Source organism: Zalophus californianus, chromosome 7 (genome assembly GCF_009762305.2).
Source record: "Zalophus californianus isolate mZalCal1 chromosome 7, mZalCal1.pri.v2, whole genome shotgun sequence".
NCBI lineage: Eukaryota > Metazoa > Chordata > Mammalia > Carnivora > Otariidae > Zalophus > Zalophus californianus.
In genome coordinates this window covers 14,579,654-14,600,668 of record NC_045601.1, presented here as the reverse complement: position 1 = coordinate 14,600,668, position 21,015 = coordinate 14,579,654, and the positions used below count along the sequence as shown (strand labels likewise).

Below are 21,015 nucleotides of genomic sequence, written 5' to 3'. Positions count from 1 at the left end.
AATACTTAGGAAGTCCACATTATGAAATGCACTGCCTAGTCAGCGTGTAGGGCACTGATATGAATTTGACCCAATTTTTGCCTTTAAGGTGTTTATATTCTGAGTGGGTGGATTAGTCACATATATGTAACATAATGCAAAGCAATACTAGATAATTTCAGTAATAGTGTTACAAAGTGCTAAAGGGATTTAGACAGAACTTCTGATTACATCAGTAATAGAGCCTTCCTGGAGGAGGCTGAATTTAAGTTGAACCTTGAAGATAAGTCAAGTTTTAGGAGCAATCAACAGAGCTCATTTCTGAAAGTGCCCCAGAAGGACCCAGAGGAGTCAGGACATCTTGAGAGCATTACAAGTAGTGGCATTTGGCAGATATTCAGGGATAGGTAGGGGAGCTAGAGGAAACAAATGTTGGGCAGTTAAGATGAAGTTTGAATAAGGAAGCCAAGTCAAGAAGATGGACATTAATAGAGAGGTCAAGAAGTGAAGGAAGATTTTCACCATGGAAGTAACAAAATTAAGTGGTATATTGAGAGGAATTAATTTGAAAGCAATGCGTAGGAATGCTTTATGTTCTATTTGTAGGCCTCAGATGTTCTTATATTTAGGGGCCTGCCACACACTATATCAAGATCAACAAAGTATACCCACACTGCATATTTAAATATATTTACACATATAATATATATAATTTTTGAATTAACTTGACTTACATTTGACATAATTTTAGCATTTGTAAACCTCTGTTAATTTTGATTTAGCAGTTTTCTTTATCTATCTGAGAGCTAATGTTTTTGCCGGCCTTTGAAAATCCTGAAGGCCTCTGGCACTTTCTCCATAATGTGTGATAGATAAAATGGCTCTGCAAATAGAAAGCTTGGAGGACAGGGCATTATTCAAATGTAAACACTTTAATGCATTTAAAAGTAATATGAACATATAATATACCATTAGGAAGGAAAAATATTTTTAAAGCATTCAAATTAAAAAGCAACACACAATAGGCTCTGCTTGTTTTGCTTTTAATTAATTTATTTGAGAGAGAGAGAGAGAGAGAGAGAGAACATGTGAGCAGGGGGAGGGGCAGAGGGAGACTCCCCAGTTGGCATGGAGCCCCAGGCAGAGCTCAATCCCAGAACCCTGAGATCATGACCTGAGCCAAAATCAAGAGTCAGACACTTAACGGACTGAGCCACCCAGGCACCCCATAAGCACTGGTTGTTATACGTAAGTGATGAATCACTAAATTCTACACCTGAAACCAATTTTACCATATATGTTAACTAACTATAATTTAAACAAAAACTTGGGGAGAAAAGGGAATACAATAGATAAATGGGTAGAGGGTATGAGAACCTAGAACTGACATAAGCAAAAATTGGAAGAAGGAAGGTAAAAATGCTTTTTGGTATTTTTTTAAGACTTATTTTGAGAGAAAGAGAGTGTGTGTGAGCATGCGGAGGGGCAGAAGTAGAGGGAAATAATCTGAAGCAGACTTCCCACTGAGCAGGGAGCTCCACACGGGGCTTGATCTCATGACCCTGAGATCATGACCTGAGCGGAAATCAAGAGTCAGACACTTAACTGACTGAGCCACCCAGGCGCCCCAAGGTAAAAATGTTTCATAAATGTTAATAAAATTAAATGAGAAAAAAGCAAAAAATAAAAAAACCCAATGCACATATCTGAGAAGTCAACATGGAACTTGTTCAGGTTAGATATGTATCCTTACAATGATTTTATGGTCGAAATCAAGTTTAATTAAAAATAAAACTCAGATATATAATTTCTTTTAAAAATGGCAAATAAAGTAGGACTCAATTTAATTGTTTTTTTTCCTTTGCTTTTACATGTGTCTTGACTAATTTCATTTTCAACTCATTACTTTAGGGATTGTGATTTATCCATTTATTCATTAAATATTTATTTAACCATGATGTTCCAAAATATAAACAAATGATCATTGTTTTGTGCTGAGTTTTGCTTAGTATTTAAATCTGAGGGACTAGCACACAACATTCATTACAGGAAGAAAGATTAAAGCAAAGGAGAATTTCAGCCTAAATACAATAAATGGATTTTTGACAATATTTTGAGATTTAATAAGAAGAGTCATTAAGTCAGAGTAATAAAATTTAGAACTTAGTCTCTCAAGGCACTCTAAAAAAAAAAAAACCCAGAATCATCATAAAAGGCAAACCTTTCCTTCCCGATGCTTATTTCATGTTAAACTAAAGGGGAGGAGTTAAGATGACAGAGTAGCAGGGGGACCCTGAAGTTGCCTCATCCCTCAAACACAACTAGATCAACAACAAATCATTTTGAACAATGAGGAAATTGATCTGAAGATTAAGAAAGCAATCTGCACAATTGGAGGAAGAGAACATGACAGATGTGAGGTTCGGAAATGTGAACTGGGCGAGAGAAACCCAAGGTGCCACAGAGGGGAGGGAGCCCTGTTCATGAAGAGAAGTCAGGGAGAGAGAAAGGGAGCAGGAGAGAGAGCAGCATGTAGGGTTCAAGCAAGATGCCATAGTGTGGGGATACCCTGGGTTGTACTGGGAGAGAATGTGCCCCGTCCTGGAGTACATTTGGAAGACAGTATATTGCCTCTCTAAGGACAAGAGGCCCACCGGGGGCCACTGAGTAGTCATTCAACAGAAAGGGACAGAGGTGCATTCAGAAGCAGATAGCTTGGTCACAGCTTTTTCCTTTGTTTCACCATAGACTCCAGGCACCTGCCCAGCCAAGCAACTGTTTTTCTGAGACAGAATGGTGCCAGACACAGTGCTGCGAGGCTCTCCTCTGGGGTAGGGTAGAGGGTCCATGCCTTGCTGGGTTATTTAAGATTTGGAGTTTTGAATCCAGCCCCTGGACAGAGATAAAACACAGGAGAACTGTGGCACCAGACCCCAGTTGGGCCCCAGATGTCCTGGGCACAGACTGGTTGAGGGCAGGGATCTGATGAAAGACTGAGACACAGGAGGGAAGATTGTTCACTTTTCTGTGAGGGCCTCCTGAACAACGGGGACCGTGAGTTCCCCTCCCCTAGGACAAGAAGGCAGAGTGACACCATCCTCCACCCTTCCCCCTGCCCAGCCCACCAGGACAGTCAGACTTCAGAGAGAAACACAGTGCCTCCAGTAGAGGCTGGAGTCCCTTACACCAAACCCCACCCCCTGCACACTGCAGGGGCATCTTTACTAGGGCAGATCTGACCATGAGCCAGCACATTGGGCCTCTCCTTCAGGGGACCAACACAGGCCCCACCACATGCACCAAGCCTACTGATCATAGAGTGTTCCAAACCATCAGCTTCAGTTCTGGTGGAAATAGGACCAGGCTTTATTTTTTGTGTTTTTTTTTTTGTAATTTTTTTTTAAATTTAATTTTATTTCTTTTTTCTTTGGAATCAGGCTTACAGTTTTTTATTTGTCTGTTTGTTTGCTTTTTTGTTCCTTTTCCTTTTTTCTTTTCTTGGATCTCTTTTTCTTCCCCCCAGGCTTACCTTAACAAACAAATCAAAGCACACCTAGTTAAAGGTCCAAACACTCCCCATTATAAATAAGGAGGAACTCTGCAAAGGACTGACCTCTGGGAAAGAGCAGCCAAAACACAATAACAGTGTGCACAGAGCATACACCAGAAACACTTCCTGAAGCACCAGGCCCTAGACAGTGTATGACTCCTTCTTAATATAGTATTACTCTCAGGAACAGGAAACATAACACGCTTTCATAACACACAAAAGACAGAAACCTAGACATAACGACAAGACAGAGGAATTCTCCCCAAAAGAAAAATCAGGAAGAAATCACAGCCAGGGATTTTCTCAAAACAGATATAAGCAATATATATGAACAAGAATTTAGAACAACAATCATAATTCTTGAGCTTGAAAGAAGAATAGAAGGCACCAGAGAAACCCTGGTTACAGAGAGAAAAGACCTAAAAACTAGTCAGGCCAAAATAAAAAATGCTATAACTGAGACACAAAACTGACTGGATGTAATCACAATAAGGATGGAAGAAGCAGAGGAACGAATAGGTGACGTAGAAGATAAAATTATGGAAAATAATGAAGCTGAAAAGAAGAGGGAAAGAAAACTATTACATCACAAGTATAGACGTAGGGAACTCACAGTGATTCCACAAACCGCAATAATATCTGTATCATAGGAGTCCCAGAAGAAGAAGAGTGGGGAAAAAGTGGCCGAAAGTTTATTTGAACAAATTATAGCTCAAAACTTCCCTAATCTGGGGAAAGAAACAGGCATTCAAGTCCAAGAGACAAAAGAACTCCCCTCAAAATCAACAAAAACAGATCAACACCAAGACATATCATAGTGAAATTTGCAAAATAAAAAGAGAGAATTTTGAAAGCAGCTAGGGACACAAGACCCTTACTTAACCTAAAGGCTAGACACATAAGGCTGGCAGCAGATCTGTCCACAGAAACTTGGCAGGCCAGAAGAGAGTGGCATGATATATTAAATGTGATGAGTTAGAAAGATATGCAGCCAAGAATACTATATTCAGGAAGGCTGTCATTCAGAATAGAAGGAGAGATAGAGTTTCCAAGGCAAGCAAAAACTAAAGGAGTTTGTGAACACTAAACCAATTCTGCAAGATATATTAAAGGGTACCCTCTGAGCAGGAAAGAAAGACCAAAAGCAACAAAGACTAGAAAGGAACAGAGACAATCTACAAGAACAACAACTTTACAGGTAATACAATAGCACTAAATTCATATCTGTCAACAATTACTCTGAATGTAAATGGACTAAATACTCCAATCAAAAGGCACAGGGTTATCAGAATGGATAAAAAAACAAAACAAAACAAAACAAAACAAGACCCAGCAATATATTGCTTACAAGAGACTAATTTTAGACCCAAAGACACCTCCAGATTCAGAGGGAGGGGGTAGAGAACTATCTATCATGCTAATGGACATCAAAAGAAAGCTGGAGTAGCCATACTTATATCAGACAAACTAGATTTTAAACCAAAGACTGTAATAAGAGATGAAGATGGGCACTATATCATAATAAAGGGGTCTATCCAACAGAAGATCTAACAATTGTAAATTTTTATGCCCCCAGTTTGAGAGCAGCCAAATCTATAAATCAATTAAAACAAACTTATGGAAACTCATTGATAATAATACAGTAATAGGAGGGGACTTTAATAACCCCACTCACAGCAATGGACAGATCATCTAAGCAGAAGATGCTGAAAACAATAGAACACTTATGAAAGAAATAGAAGAAGACACAAAGAAATGGAAAAATAGTCCATGCTCATGTATTTGAAGAACAAATATTGTTAAAATGTCTATACTGCCCAACGCAACCTGCACATTCAATGCAATCTCGATCAAAATAACACCAGCATTTTTCACAGAATTCCTAAAATTTGTATGGAACCAGAAAAGACCCTGAATAGCCAAAGTTATGTATGAAAAAGAAAATCAAAGTGAGAGGCATCACAGTCCCAGACTTCAAGCTGTATTACAAAGCTGTAATCATCAAGATAGTATGGTACTGGCACAAAAACAGACACATAGATCAATGGAACAGAAGAGAACCCAGAAATGGACCCTCAACTCTATGGCCAACTAATCTTCGACAAAGCAGGAAAGAATGTCCAATGGAAAAAAGACAGTCTCTTCAACAAATGGTGTTGGAAAAACTGGACAGCGACATGCAGAAGAATGAAACTGGCTCACTGTCTTACATCATACACAAAAATAAATTCAAAATGGATGAAAGACCTAAATATAAGACAGGAAACCATTAAAATTCTAGAGCAGAACAGCAACCTCTTTGACCTTGGCCACAGGGACTTATTACTAGACATGTCTCCAGAGGCAAGGGAAACAAAAGCAAAAATGAACTATTGGGACCTCATCAAAATAAAAAGCTTCTGCACAGCAAAGGAAACAATCAACAAAACTAAAAGGCAACCTACGGGATGGAAGAAGATATTTGCAAATGACATATTGGATAAGGGCTAGTGTCCAGAATCTATAAGGAACTCATCAAAATCAACAACCGAAAAATAAATAATCCAGTTAAGAAATGGGTAGAAGACGTGAACAGATATCTCTCCAAAGAAGACATCCAAATGGCCAACAGCCACATGAAAATATGCTCAGCATCACTCAGCATTAGGGAAATACAAATCAAAACCACAATAAGGTACCACCTCACACCTGTCAAAATGGCAAAAATGAACAGCTCAGGGAACAAGAGATGTTGGCAAGGATTGGGGGAAAGGGGAACCATCGTGCCCTGCTGGTGGGAATGCAAACTGGTGCAACCACTCTGGAAAACAACATAGAATTTCTTCAAAAAGTTAAAAATAGAACTACCCTATGGCCCAGCAACTGCATTGCTAGGTATTTATCCAAAGGATACAAACATGCTGATTCAAAGGGACACATGCATTCCAATATCTATAGGAGCACTATCATCCATAGCCAAATTTGGAAAGAGAGCAAATGCCCATTGACTGATGAATCGATAAGGAAGATGTGGTGCATATATAAGGTGGAATATTACTCAGCCAACAGGAAAGAATGAAATCTTGCCATTTGCAGCAATTTGGATGAACCCAGAGTGTATTATGCTAAGTGAAATAAGTCAGCCAGAGAAAGACAAATAACATATGATTTCACTCCTATGTGGAATTTGAGAACAAAACAGATGAACATAGTAGAAGGGAAGGAAAAATAAAATAAAATAAAAACAGAGACGGAGGCAAACCATAAGAGATTCTAATTATAGAGAAAGCTGAGGGTTGCTGGAGGGGAGAGAGGTAGGGGGATGCACGAAATGGGTGATGGGCTTTAAGGAGGGCCTTGTTGGGACGAGTACTGGGTGCTGTATATAAGTGAGGAGTCATTAAATTCTATTCCTGAAACCAATACTACACTATATGTTAACTAACTTGAATTTAAATTTAAAAAATTACAAATACCAAAAACTACTTCATTATTTATTTATTATTGTTGATTCTACTTTTCAGTTAACTCATTTGCTAGTCTGAAGTTTTCTTTTACAGTATAATGGATTCAGAGGAAATATTATATTTATTTATTTTTGAATTTATTCACAGGTTTAAAAATAAAAATTCGACCTTGCAGTCAATAATCCTTTTTTATCAAAGTAATCTCTATATGACACTGTAGTGTGCCCATTTTGAATCTTCTCTGGCATTTACCACTCACTCTGTAAGACTGCATGGATGCTGCCCTGTCTTACAATAACAAACATTTAAATATGTTAATTTAGAAATCTTCAAACTTTGACAGATTATCTTCAAATAAAAAAATGAAAAAAAGGTATTTGATAAAAGCCATTCAACAAATCTTTTTTAAGCAGACATTATGCAGCAGCATGATGAAATTTACAAAGATACTGTCAGTATCTTAAAGAAATTTAAAATCTTAAGAGTTCAGACATCTACTTTTTTTTAGATGTGACTAAAAATTAAGTCACTCCATAAGCCACCATGAAATGGGTCCCCTTAGTTAGCCTTTAAAGAGCAGAAAATGTGTATACTAATTATGTGCATTAAATTAAACTTTTAATACTCCTGTATTATCCTATTGCCTTGTATTTGCTTTTAAGGTTATATTTAAATTGATGAAAGTTCCAGAAACATTCATTATTTTTAAGAGCAAATGAAACTCTGCATTGCAGTCGGCCTGCTCATCCATAATTCAGGATCCCAGACTAAAATATTATGCTCAAACAAGCACAAATATTGGCAAAGGTGAAATACTGAACTGCTACAGTAGCAGCTAACTTATGAAGCAATCTGTGTGTGCTTCAATTTCCCAGCACTAGAAATAAAAATTAAAAGCAGACAAACAGTCAACAATTATGGTTGTAAACTAAATAAGCAAGAGAGCAAAGCCAAGTTGCCGCTATTCAAAGCTACATGATTTTTATTAGTTATACGCAGATCTGATATGACAATAAAGCCCAAGAGGGGGAAAAAAAAACATTAGTTGCTTGGATTATCTATCTAAGCAAAGAAAAGGGGATTCTAGAAGAATGTTCTTATGGATTTGAACTTTGCAAATAGCAACTCTGCTTCTATTTAAGGTAACAGATTTATTTTTCCTCAAACACATTCCCTCATTTGTCACATTTATCTGGGCAATAACACCAGCCCTCCATTTATTAGCACCATGGTCACTGGTTTGGAGGTTCCGGCAGGCAAGAAGAATCAGAAAACAGGACTCCTCTGTCCAGGGAGGCTAACTCTTGTTTGGGATCCAAGCATCAGCAGGATACACAATGAGAAGTGAGATGCAGGGGAGACACAGACCTAGCCAGATGAATCAGCACAAGTAACCCAGTAGATCAATATGTGAACAGATACCACCACCAGATCACCTTCACTTCTAGCCCTTCTGTTGTTTCCACTGCTGTGGGCTAGATCCATTGCATTTTGTGGCCATACAGACCTTACATTTTGTTGCCACTCATAACATATATATGTATAAAATAATTGATGCTAAAAACTAATGATAAATATCTAGTCCTCAGAACTTTTGTCTCCTATCAAAAGGTTTATTGTTCTAAATTTGTCAGATAGCCTTATGACATGTTATAATTCTTTCTTTTATTAGTAAGGGGAAAGTAATTAATACAGTGAGTATAGTCACTTTATTATATAATAAAGTGACTAGTTTTAGATAGCTCGGAATATATAAAACCATTAACATTCATCCTCAAATCTGCATGACTAGAAAAATTTGCAACAAGTTATCAAGCTTCTTCGTCCACTTTTCTGCCATGACTATTTGAATGGCTCACAGATGGCAGTATTTATAATTTTTAAAGCACCTTTTGTCATCATCTCACTGAGCTTGAAACAATCCAGAGCGAGAACAGTCCGCATTTTACAAGCGGGGTCCCAAAATGCGCAGATGTTACATAGGACATCCACTGTCACAGGCCACGTATGGGAGGGGAGTGGGGACTCCACTCTACACACCTCTCAAGAAAAACCACTTATCTGTACACTACAGAAAATAATAAAACACTGAGGCATCAGTCCTCTTTCTTCTCAACCCACCCACTTCCTTAGTAAAAAAAAAAAAAAAAAAAATCATTCAAACCAAAATAAGAATAAAGAGTAAACTGTAGAATCATAATCTGATTCCAAATTATTTTTTTCAAATTTAATCTGTACAATTTTGTTTTATTGTGTGTGAGTGTGTGTGTGTGTGTCATCCAGAGAATTTTCACATTTAATAGACTCAAAGGAAAATGTGCTTTATTACCTAATTATCTCTCCCACGCTTTTGGAAGGGACCTGCTAGTTTCCTTTCTATCATTTCATAAATGATGTCACTGAGGCACAAAATGGCTCAGGAATTTGTGCCCAGGAAACAGCAAAGACAGACACAGACAGAAAAATGGAACTCCAAGTTCAGTATCCCATCTCCCCAGATAAAGACGTACAACTTCAATTGGAGACCCTTCGCATTGTGTATCAGAGGTTTTTCTGGCCTACGGAGGAGGTCTATGCCCACATATTCAGCAAGGATCTGATCTTCTATCCAACCAGGCTCTTTCTGGCATGACAATGAGATCTTCCAACAATAAATGTGAAACAAGCACCACTGGCATTGAACTTCCAAAAATCAGCCCAGGACAATCAACATGAGCGGGAGCCTTATGATTACAGGAGCTTCAGTGAAATTAGTGGTCCCTGGTCAGACATGGAGAAACTCCCTGCCTTTCTATAGCTGAGAGCATGCTCTGGGCCGTGAATACCCAGATTCTCTTCTGTATTTGTAAGTGAAGAGTGCTTCACTGGAAATGGCCGCTATGCACATCGAATACATTGTAAAGCAAGGAAAGTGGGATTGTGAGAGTTAAAATGATGGCTGTGGTACCGAACCACAATGATCACTTGTTGGAAAGACTAGAAAAACAAAAAGCCAAGTGTAACATTACTTTTAAGCTCTCTTGACAGAGAGTTAAATTTGGATATTTTTATATCTAAAAATATACATTTGAAGCTGGGGGAGGAAGCATTAGGATTGTGACAAGGAAGCGATATTTTTATATTCTTACAGATGATTATTTCCATGGTTTAAGGAATATACATGTTTAAATGCATGTTTAATTCACAATGACTTTGTTAATTGCATAATTTATTCATTATAGAATTAATCTATAAGCTGCCGTTATCACTTCACTGCTAATTCTCTTCTAAAACTCAGTTTGCTGTTAGAGAAAGAACAGTGGTGGGGAACTCGGTTCCAGTCCACATGTTGTCCCTCACTGTTAATCTTGTCACGTCACAAACCCTCTGGGCCTCATCACCTCATTTTGCTTAAATACTTTCTAGATCTCTAAGGGCTTCCCCAGTTGGAATAAGGAAACTACTGGTTGACTTATTTGACCAGAGTGTACGGTCTTTGTCGCCATCGTCATGATAACCTCGTGCACTGTCACCGTGCGGTATTGTCCTTGGTGACTGAAGGGCAGTTTGACGATAACTGAATTCCCAACTGGCCGCTGAATAACCATCAAGGCCACACTAATGCAGACACCCAGCCAAACAGAGAGCCTGGTCTTTGTTCTTTTGCTACATGAGAAAGACAGCACCTCCCAAGAGCAGGGACTAGTCTGAAAACGCTAGGAGGAGACATCACCTTGTGATTCCTTGCTGTCGTCTCCTAAAATGGAAAGAAAGTGCAAGCTAATTGAAGAGACCCTGAGTGAAGCTGGTAGTTGGAACTTTAAAGTGTACTTAAAAATACATATCCAGTGCCCTCGGATTGAGCCCCGCATCGGGCTCCCTGCTCAACAGGAAGCCTGCTTCTCCCTCTCCCACTCCCCCTGCTTGCGTTCTCTCTCTCGCTGTGTCTCTCTCTGTCAAATAAATAAATAAATAAATCTTAAAAAAAAAAAATACAAAACCAGCCTCGACACCTCTGCCCCTTACCTTGCAGTCTTTGCATCACGTTGGCAATGTCCCGAGGAGACCGTGAGGCCATCCTGGAGGCCGCCATGGTGCCTCCTGAAGCATGAAACCCACACCAGAGACTTCTCCCAGGGTGGAGGAGCAGCACGCCACTCAGGAAAACATAGCGCAGCTTCCCGAGATCTATCGGGTCACTCTATCGGGTCACACATGAATCCCAGGCCCTCGCAGCAGCGAGCGAGGGGGGAGCACTTCCAAAGACTGAACCCCTTTTCCTTTTCTTTCTTTTAAAACTGTTCTCTTAAATGAACTCAGGAACCTGAAAAACAAATAGAAAAGGTACAGTATTTTAAAAAAAATGATCTACATAGGTCCCCCTCATGCTAAAAAGAAAACTATTTCTATTCAGTTTGAATAGAGGATTCATTACCAAGTGAAACATGTATAAAGTACTAGGCAAATGTTAGGAATCTTTAGATCTGACAAAATAAATGCATACATGAGATACATATGCATACATATAATATGCATACATATGCATACATATAATAAAGTTGGTTGCTGAAAAAGAAATATTCGCTTATTCCATGTATTCCTTTTTTTTTTTTAAAGATTTTATATATGTATGTATGTATGTATTTGAGAGCGAGCACAGGAGCAGGGGTTAGGGGTAGAGGGAGAGGGAGAAGCAGACTCCCCCGCTGAGCAGGAAGCCTGACCTGGGGCTGGATCCCAGGACTCCGAGACCATGACCTGAGCCAAAGGCAGACGTTTAACCAACTCAGCCACCCAGGTGCCCCTTCCATGTTTTCTTTTCTTTTTTTTTTTTAATTTTATTTTATTATGTTATGTTAATCATCATACATTACATATTAGTTTTTGATATAGTGTTCTTTTTAAACGATCATCTTTCTCCACTGATCTATGAAAGTGAACGTACTAGGAAGTCAGAACACTGAGTACTATTTCTCAATATTCCCAAGTTCTCGCATCTATGCTATTTCAGCCTACTTTGTACATATATTTTGCTGTTTCATTGTATACTTTCCAAGAATGAGATTAAATCTTAGCTTCTAGATGAGCACTGAGTAATGCACAGAATTGCTGAATCACTATATTGTATACCCTAAAATCAATGTAACACTGTATGTTAACTACCCTGGAATTAAAATAAAAAAAATAAAAATAATTTTACAAAAATCTTAACTTCTACTAACAATTTGATGAATTAAAACAGTAAAAATGTAAAAATATTTCATTCTAAAAGCATCAGTTTCAAATATTCTGGTTTTAGAAGTCAAAATGGATTTGATTTAGCTTCTTTCCTTCCCCTACAGAAGGCTCTAAAGTGGGTTGGAAGGTTAGGGTAGGGGTGGCCAGGGCAGAGAGGCCATATCCCTTCTAATCCTTTCCTGAATTCTCTGTTTTGGTCAAGTTTAAGTCATCATTCTGGACTGAGCAAGGAGAAAAAGAGACAGGAGAGTAGTTGATGAACACTTGATATTGAGAGACATTTCCTTTGAACAAGGATTTCCTAACCCTAGGGTTAGTTGAAGAGAAGGTTTTGCCATGCAGAGAATAAATAATGAAGAAAGGAAAGGAGGGTGAACATGCACCCGGGGGAAGAAGCTTAACCAAGGGGCCACACTAAGGTGGCCCATGTAAGATGACACTTTACTACAGTTCACACTGCATCTCTGCCCTGTGAGGATGAAGGTGAAGAAAAAGAATGGGGTGGGGTCGGGGGAAGATGGTAAAGGCAAACCTGTAAAGAAAACACATACATGTGGGATGGTCCTCCTGCCAGAGGGAGTCCACGAGTGCTATCAAAAACCGTATTATAACCTGAACGTATGGTCATACAAGCAATATTATTTTATTTATGAGAGATTGGTTACATAATAAAAGATAAATACAAACTATAATCAATTTTAAAATGGCAGTATTAATACTAGCTTACACTGGTATCTGGTTAGAATGCATGAAGGCAAAGCCGATAGTACCTGTTTTAGAATACTATCTCAAAAAAGATGCAAAACATTGCATAGTGCTGCTACCCTGTGTGAAAAAGCATCAGAAAGGTTTGGTGGAGCAAGAAAGGATGCACTGGTCACTCAGCAAGTTAGGGTGAAGTGGTGCAGTGAACAGCCTTAATGGGTAGAAGACACACATCAACTTCTCTTGGCTATTTGAAAAGATATTTAGTAGAAGGAGGACCCAATACCTGTCGGCTCCTGGACTAGAGAAGTACCTTGCAGTGGGTGGCTTTCCAAGGGATTCTCAGAGGAGAAATCATTACTTATGGTTAGCCTATCATGCACCAAGGCCTTTAGCCCTGCTCGAATTATATGCCCATTAGCAGCTTTCATCTCCTGTGGAAAAATATTCCACTTGCTTACATGCAAAAGCTACCATAATTTGGAAACTAATAGTGGGATGTGCCTAAAATATTACAAATGGCTCCTCTAAACTGTTAGAAAGTTAAGTTCTCCAAATGCAAGAATCTAACTTTCTGAACTCTAGCTAGCTAGCTAACTACATATATACTAAATAGAGAGGAAGGAAGAAATTAGTTTTAATTTAGCTATCCCAAGTCAGCCCCTGCCCAGCACTGGAGTTCATAAAAGACGTGGCTCTTAACCATCAATCAAGAATTATGGAATTAAAAAGGATTCCTCTAAGTCACTGCATTACAGATCACCATGTTTCTACCTTCTTCTAGTTCACATTCATGTTACACAATAGACTAATTTTGAACTCTCTCTCTCTCTCTTTCCTTCTCTCTCATAGGTGTATATATGAGATATACATATCAAATATTTGAGATGTATTTGATATATACATAAAAGATATATATATATTTTTGATGGCACATTAAACTCAGAATTTCTTTGCTTATGTCCAAGTTCAGGTTATGTATCCAGTCTTACTTCTACAGTATAACAAATGCATTCTGAATGTCAGAGCTCAATGCTGAGGGTATCAAGATGAATATGACATAGCTTCTATTTTTTGAGGAGCTTCGAACACAGTGGGAGATACAACAGAAAAAATAATATAACAATACCATGGGCAAGTACAAATACAGAGATGGAAAGTGCAAAGGATGGGCGCTCAACCAATAAGAAGTTTCTGGAAGAGTGTTCTGGGAGGGAGCTCACCCCTGAACCGAGTCTTGGTAAATGAGTTAGAGCTAGTCAGGAGAAAAATATGAAAGACACAGTCCAGGCAGTGTGAATAGCTCAAGCCAAGTCGTGGACACAAGAAACAGCATGATTCTATGTGGCAGTACCAAGAGTTCGATCGTGAGGGACTCTACCAGGTGACATTGTGGAGCCGAGGCCAGAGAAGGAGGTAGCACCAGATGGTTGAGGGCTCTGTGTGCTATGCTCACAAGCTTGGTCCTGATGCTCTGGGAGGCAACAGTGAACCACTGAGGGATTTTAAAACTGGAAATGCCCAAGTATGATTTAGATTATTCTAGATACAATTTTTCAGGGTGTATCTGAAGGAGACAAGACTGAAAGATCCAGAAAGATCAGTGAGGAAAGTAGGAGTCAAGATAGGACATGATGGCAGACTGAAATAGGACAGTGGGTGAGTAGAGGATAAAATCTAAAAAATCTTTAGGAGGCAAAATGTGCAGGACTTGGGTGATGGGTCAGGGAGGGAAGATAGGAAACAGTTGGTGGGGTTGTCGGAGTGTCTTGGATGACCCTCAGGATTCTGACTTGAGAGTTTTTGGGCCTTGGTGCCATCAGTTGAGCTCAGCAGCCAGAAGGGCTATGCAGGTTTTACTTCCAACACTCTTCACCTCATATACTCCTATCCTTGCTGAACAACAATCCCCCTGTGTGGGGCACTGTCCGCTGAGCAGGTCCAAAGGATCCCTAAATACCTGGCCCAGGACCCACACTCTGCTTGAAGCCATCCCTCAACACTCCAGTACAGACTCAGCACTAACAATCCATGTTGTTATAAATATGAGTTGTCTTATATTCATCACCATTGTTGGCCTCACACTCTAAGTAGACAGTGAACATTCTGCAGGCATAGAGTCTATCACTTGTTTTGTTTTGACATCCCACCCTTCAATACCAAGTACATCCCTGAGAACATGCTAAGCCCTCGATCTATATTTTTGTTTTAGAGTCAACTTCATAATACTTTCCCTCGATGAGAGAACCCCCAGAAAACTCCTTCCTCCTCACTGCAAAAGAAGTTAATGCAATATCCTTCCCTTCAGATACAAGATAAAATATTTTGCTTTCATCATTCGTGTATACACACATTTCCTCCTTTGTGAAATTACGATATTCTTGCTTTTTACTGATACCTTCACTTAAAGGGACATATGATATGATAAGAAATTTCAAATTAATAAAACAAATATAAAAGGAAATTGGGGATTAGAAGATATGAGTTCTAGGCTTAGCTTTGTTCCAACTGGCTGGGTGAGTTGGAGCTGGTTCTGTGTATGGAGGTCCTCAACAATGGCCTATCACAGGGAGTGTGGTACCAGGACATATGCACACTATGGACTAAGAAAGATCTGGAGCAGTCTTAATTTTGTCCATGTGACCTTAAGAAAAGATAACTTTTCTGAACACTTGTTTCTTAATCTGTAAAGCGAAGCTCTTTTATGCTAAATTAATTTTATCCTATATAAGTTATATTTATTTTTTTATTTTTTTAAGATTTTATTTATTTTTGAGAGAGAGAGAGCATGCACGAGCACGAGTCGGGTGGGGGGGTGGGGGGCAGAGGGAGAAGCAGACTCCCTGCTGAGCAGGGAGCCCGATGATACGGGACTCGATCCCAAGATGTTGGGATCATGACCTGAGCCGAAGGCAGACGCTTAACCAACTGAGCCGCACAGGCGCCCTGCATAAGTTAAATTTTAAAAGATCAACATGTAATATTCTTAGGAGATCGTTTGCATGTAACGGAGTTCCAGAAAATACCTGGCTTCCGTTTTCCTTCCCCTGGCCTCAGTTTCTCCAGTATGCCGTATGAAAGTGGGCCCAAAACGGAGAGGTGCTCTCTGGTGGGCTTGTCAGCTGCAAAGCCAATGGCAGCACAAGTGTCAGCTGAAATAATGACTGGTACAAAGTCACGAGAGCTTGAAATTCACTCCTGGAACTGCCTGATTACCTAGCAGTGTTCTGGCTGCGGGCCTGACCTACAGAGCCAGAACATCAGTGGAAGGCCTGGAACCATCAACAAGCTCAATATTCCCAGGGAAATTTAAGGTGCAGGAGATTGTGGGCAGGAGTGTGGTGGGGAGGGGTCCAGGAGATTGTGGGCAGCAGTGTGGTGGGGAGGGGTCCAGGACTGGGATAGAAAGGGAGAATCAGGTAGACATTGATGGACTGTGTACCGATTAACAGTCCCAGCACGATCTCCAAATCCTTCCAGGAGAAGGAACTAAGATCCCACTGCAGCTAAGTACATCCACCACACCTAGCAGAGAATTAAGAGCCCAACGCTTATTTCAAACATTAAAAACGTATAGAGAAACTATTCATAAAGGACAACGGTACTGAGAAAATAGAAATGAACATGACAGATAAGCCCTTCTTAGAGCTTACATATCAGAGGGGGAGATGTTATCAATAATACTACAACAAAGTAGGGTGAGATCTGTCCACAGAACTGTGTGAGCAAACTGAATGCCCGATTAATAACCATCTGCTACACTGATTGTGCAGAAAGCAGGGGGTATACTGTCTGCTATGGGGGATTCTCCTATCTGAACCACAGACTCTTCCTGCGGCACCTGTGAAAAGCACAGGAGTGAATCATCAAAACTCGACATCTCCAGTCTCTAAGCAGAACGGACAACTGGCTGCAAAAACAGTTTCTTGTTTGTGCTCCTAAAAAGAAATGCGTGAGGAAAACACTAGGAAGAACACTGCTAGGCCCCAAGAGCACATCGTAAAGCAACGCAACTACAATTTTAGGTATCCGGAAACTAGAGCAGAAAATTGCAAACCCTGCGACCACCAGAGATGATGTGGTTCATTTCTACCTGAAAACGATGAACTGAGACCATAAAACACAAACAGATTCAGAGCAGCATGAAGCATAAATGTTACTAAAATAGACGTCTAACTATGTATAAGGATAGGACCCTATTAAAATTCACTATTAAACAAAAATAAAAAAGCCAATAAATACACCTCCACCCCCTTACATCTAAGTCCTTTGCTGGAGTGAATCACATTAAGTGTCTAATTTTAAATTTAATTATCGTTTTTCTGTATTCATCCTTTAGCAATGGTACTAATTAATAAACACCAAGATGGCTAAGCAGTAGGGAAGCAGAAGGACATCTGGAGTTAATATAAATACACTGCTAATGTATGTGTATGGGTTATCAGTACTGTGAATCACTCATTATTATGAACTGTACAGGGTAACAAGAATCAGCCCTTTTTATGGAAGAACAAAAATGTAAACAAGTAAGCAAAAGATGAAGTACAGAGCTGATCAGCATGACAGATATGTAGTATCATGATTCAAACTTTTTGGTAAGCTTGGAGTATAAATCAGGCCCCAAGATATCTGCTACCTTCCTCCCCTACTTTCCTAGAGTATATATGTCACACCCCTTGCCAAACACTAGCTCTGGTTGGATTAGATCACAAGGAAGGACACCTACAACACATCTAGGAGGAAGAGAAATGCAGATTCCCTCACAGGGGAGCCTTGGGCCCCTCGTGCCTGTCAAGGTCAGGCCACGGGATGTGGCTGCAGTATCTAGAGCTAAGAAAACACTACCAAACTTGCCCAGCTGTGGGCTTCCTACATCCTGTTCAGTTACACCTCCTTTCATTTCCAAGACGCTATGTGTGGTGCAGACTTAGAGAGCCGGTCCTGCACATTCAACACAAGCAATTCTTGAAAGATTCTGAACGGTAAACTACCTTTTCCCAACCCTTGCTCCCCGGCAGGAGGAAGGAATCAAGTGACAAGAATTTTTATATGGGGACAATGAGAACAGAAACAAGCCAGTTTGTGAAAAATCATTAGTTAAGAGAGATAAAAATGAGTCTATAATGTAATAGCGGAGCAAATATTATCAAAAGCTAGCAATATTACTATCTGAGTCAGTCTGAAGACGTGCCTTTTATCTTCAGCATGAAACATATTAAGTTAGCATTGATCTGGTACATTTTGTTCTAAATTTGCCACAAAGTGAGGAACAGGCTCAAAAACACAAGAAAAAAATAGCTATGTGTGTTTATTATACTGTTCTGGCAATATCAGGAACTTTTTATCCATACTATTTATCTTTTTCATCATGGGGAACAACAAGCCTTTGAAAGAACAATCTTCATGACTAAGGATTAGATCAGCATTTTATACAGATGTGGGTCATATTAATAACTGTTGTTTAACTGAAAATTACTACATTCTCTCTTGCACAAGTCTGGCTTTTGTATACAAATGCTTCCTTTAGTAAAGGCTCTCAGATGAAGACAAAAATATAGACACTCAAGAAGAGAAAAATAATTCGCTTAGAACTTTCTTAATGTTCACAGAAGAAAGTCAGATACATGCAGGTTTTCCACCCCAAACTGAAAAGCTCAGAAATGAACATTCCAGGATGGTAACACTGGGTTCACAGCTGATGTTTCTCCCTAGGCTGGGCCTGAACTTGCAGCCTCCAAGCTCTGTCACCCCGGGGCAGCACACCCAACCCGGTTTCCGGACGGGCTTTCTTTGCTTAGCGGCCGAGAGCTGCTTTATTTCGCACTATTTCCCTGCCTTTTGCCATGCACCTGCCGCCCTGTGAACCACCATTTCACAGAACTCCTCCCGCAGCAATGCAAAACCTCCGTCTGAAACCAGTCTTTCCCGAGAGGAGATGAAAGTTATCTTGCCCTCTAGCGAAGGCTCCGCCTGGAAGCAATTGCACGGTGACACCCCCAGCAGTCTGAAGCCCCGGCCTCCGCACGGTCTTCAAGCCCTGGGCCGTGCTACCCATTTCCCCTCCCCCCAGCCCTTCCTAAAATAGTCGAGAGTGGAGGAAGGGAGGCTCCTAGAATTTGTCCAACGCCCTGCATCTCCCATCTGATAGTAGCAACAGTACCGACCATCACAAGAGGGTGGCTGCCTTTTGCTTCTGCATTACTGGAGCCCAAGAGAAGTGCCACAAGCGGAAATGACAATCCGAGAGGGGGATATTAATAGGGATATCTACGTACGAGATGCAGGGAGGACGCTCCCCACCTCCTTATCTCCTCATCCCTGAGTATCATACACGTACACACACCACCACCACCACCATCACCGCCCTCTCCCTCCCATTAAGCACGCACAACCCCAGCATGCAAGTACAAACTTGCTTACAATTTGTCTGCAAATTGTTCGGTTTGCACCCACATTCATATTCTCTCTCTCTCTCTCTCTCTCTCTCTCTCTCTCTCTCTCTCTCTCTCTTTCCTTCCTTCCATCTCTCTCTCGCTCTTCCTCCTTTCCTTTTACCTTCACTCTCCCAGGCTTGTCCAGGTTCCCGGCAGCACAGCGAGCGCACGGCCGGCCGCGGGCTCCGGGAGCTCGCGAGCCGTTGCAGGACTGCGGGGAGCCGGGCCGCCCTGGTTACGGAGTACAACACGCCGGCCGGCTCCCTGCCCGCGGCAGATCCGCAGCCGCGCTCCCCTGGGCGGCTCGCACACTCGCTCACTCCTGCGCCCAGCTGCTCGGCGACTCTGCCCTCCCTCTGCAATTGGGTCCTCCCCTCGGATGCACCCTGGGGTTTTAGGCCTCCCTGCCCCCCACTCTCCCCCCGCCCCCTACACTAAAGCTCCTTTCCGAGGTCGGCCAGGCGGGTTCAACCCCCCGGCAGGATGAGGGTGATACCCCTGCTCCGCCACACCCCTCCCCGGCCGGGTGCCCCGCGCCCCGCGCCCGGCTCCAGGATGAGCGGGTCCCTGAAAGAGCCGGGGACTGGGGCCTGGAGGCGCTCTCGCAGGCTTCCCCTACCTCCTGGAGATGCACGGCCTCCGGCGTTTCTCCACAGCTGCAGACCCGAGCCGTGACCCACCCTCTCGGCGAACCTTTCTACCGGGGGAGAGAAGGAGAAAGAATGGCCGAGAGCGCCGGGGAAGAGATGCGCTGCACTAGCCGCTAACTTTTGCCTGGGGTTCCCACTGCCCAGGTGACCTTTCTAAGCAGAACCTATCTTGAAAGGCTGGGGAGGTTCCCCGATGGTCCCAGGAAGGAAGTGATGCAGTTCAGTGAGGACATTTAGCACACTCCTTTCAAATCAACTTTCAAAAAGAGCGTAACAGCTGACCTTTTGCGTGTCAGATCAGTAGCAAACAATTTTTAGGGAGACTGGTCAGACTACAGGCTTTTGTTGTTGTTTATAAAGCTTAGATTTCCTGAGAAGACACTTGCCATCTTAGTTCTATTTATTCTTGGTTATTCATTAAGATGATGCTGAAGAACCTCCTTCAGTTTCTTCAGACCCCCTGAATGCATGCTGCACATTGCGGAACCATTTGTCTTTTATCACAAGTCCTTCTCATGGTGTAGAGGAGATCCTGGTGTTGCCTAGTAGCATTCAGGAGAATCTATTTTGTTGTGGTTTTATGGTCTCCAAGCAAAGTCAAACACAGTCTCCCTTCACCAACAATGAAGCCCAAGTCCAACAGGATTATGGCAACCAAAATAATGAAAGCTATGCTGCAAGAATCTTAAAAATAATAATTACCCCTCGAATTTTTAATCTGACAAAAGTTTTCTATCCTCTAAATTTGCTAAATGGAGGGGCCGTCTTTGCTGAATGCCTTTACCTCACTTGCTGCCAACACTCCGTGATGTAGCTGTGCATTTTCTTCAAATTCTTTTTCTTCCAGATCTCATCAAAACAATATCTGAAAGGAATCTGGTAAACCAATCTGATGTGCTCTTACTCCTTGTGTTTACATTTTTTAGAAACCAAAGAGTAAGTCTCTAATGGCGGAATTTGTTACACCAGGAAGTTGGGCCTGAAGAGGGCGCTGTTTGGGGGGGAATCACTCTCAATGTATACCTTGCCTCTGC

At 41.1% G+C, this 21,015-nt stretch overlaps 1 protein-coding gene across 1 annotated transcript in view; it reads right to left on the bottom strand.

The window, feature by feature from the left end:
- SYNE1 (spectrin repeat containing nuclear envelope protein 1) overlaps window positions 1-20,084 on the bottom strand; it is a 454,337-nt gene extending 434,253 nt beyond the window's left edge. The window contains 2 exon segments of the mRNA XM_035728590.1: window positions 10,981-11,278; window positions 19,951-20,084. Of these exon segments, the coding sequence (XP_035584483.1) occupies window positions 10,981-11,047 (67 nt within the window). The 5' untranslated portion in view covers window positions 11,048-11,278; window positions 19,951-20,084.
- Between the last annotated feature and the right edge of the window lie 931 nt (window positions 20,085-21,015).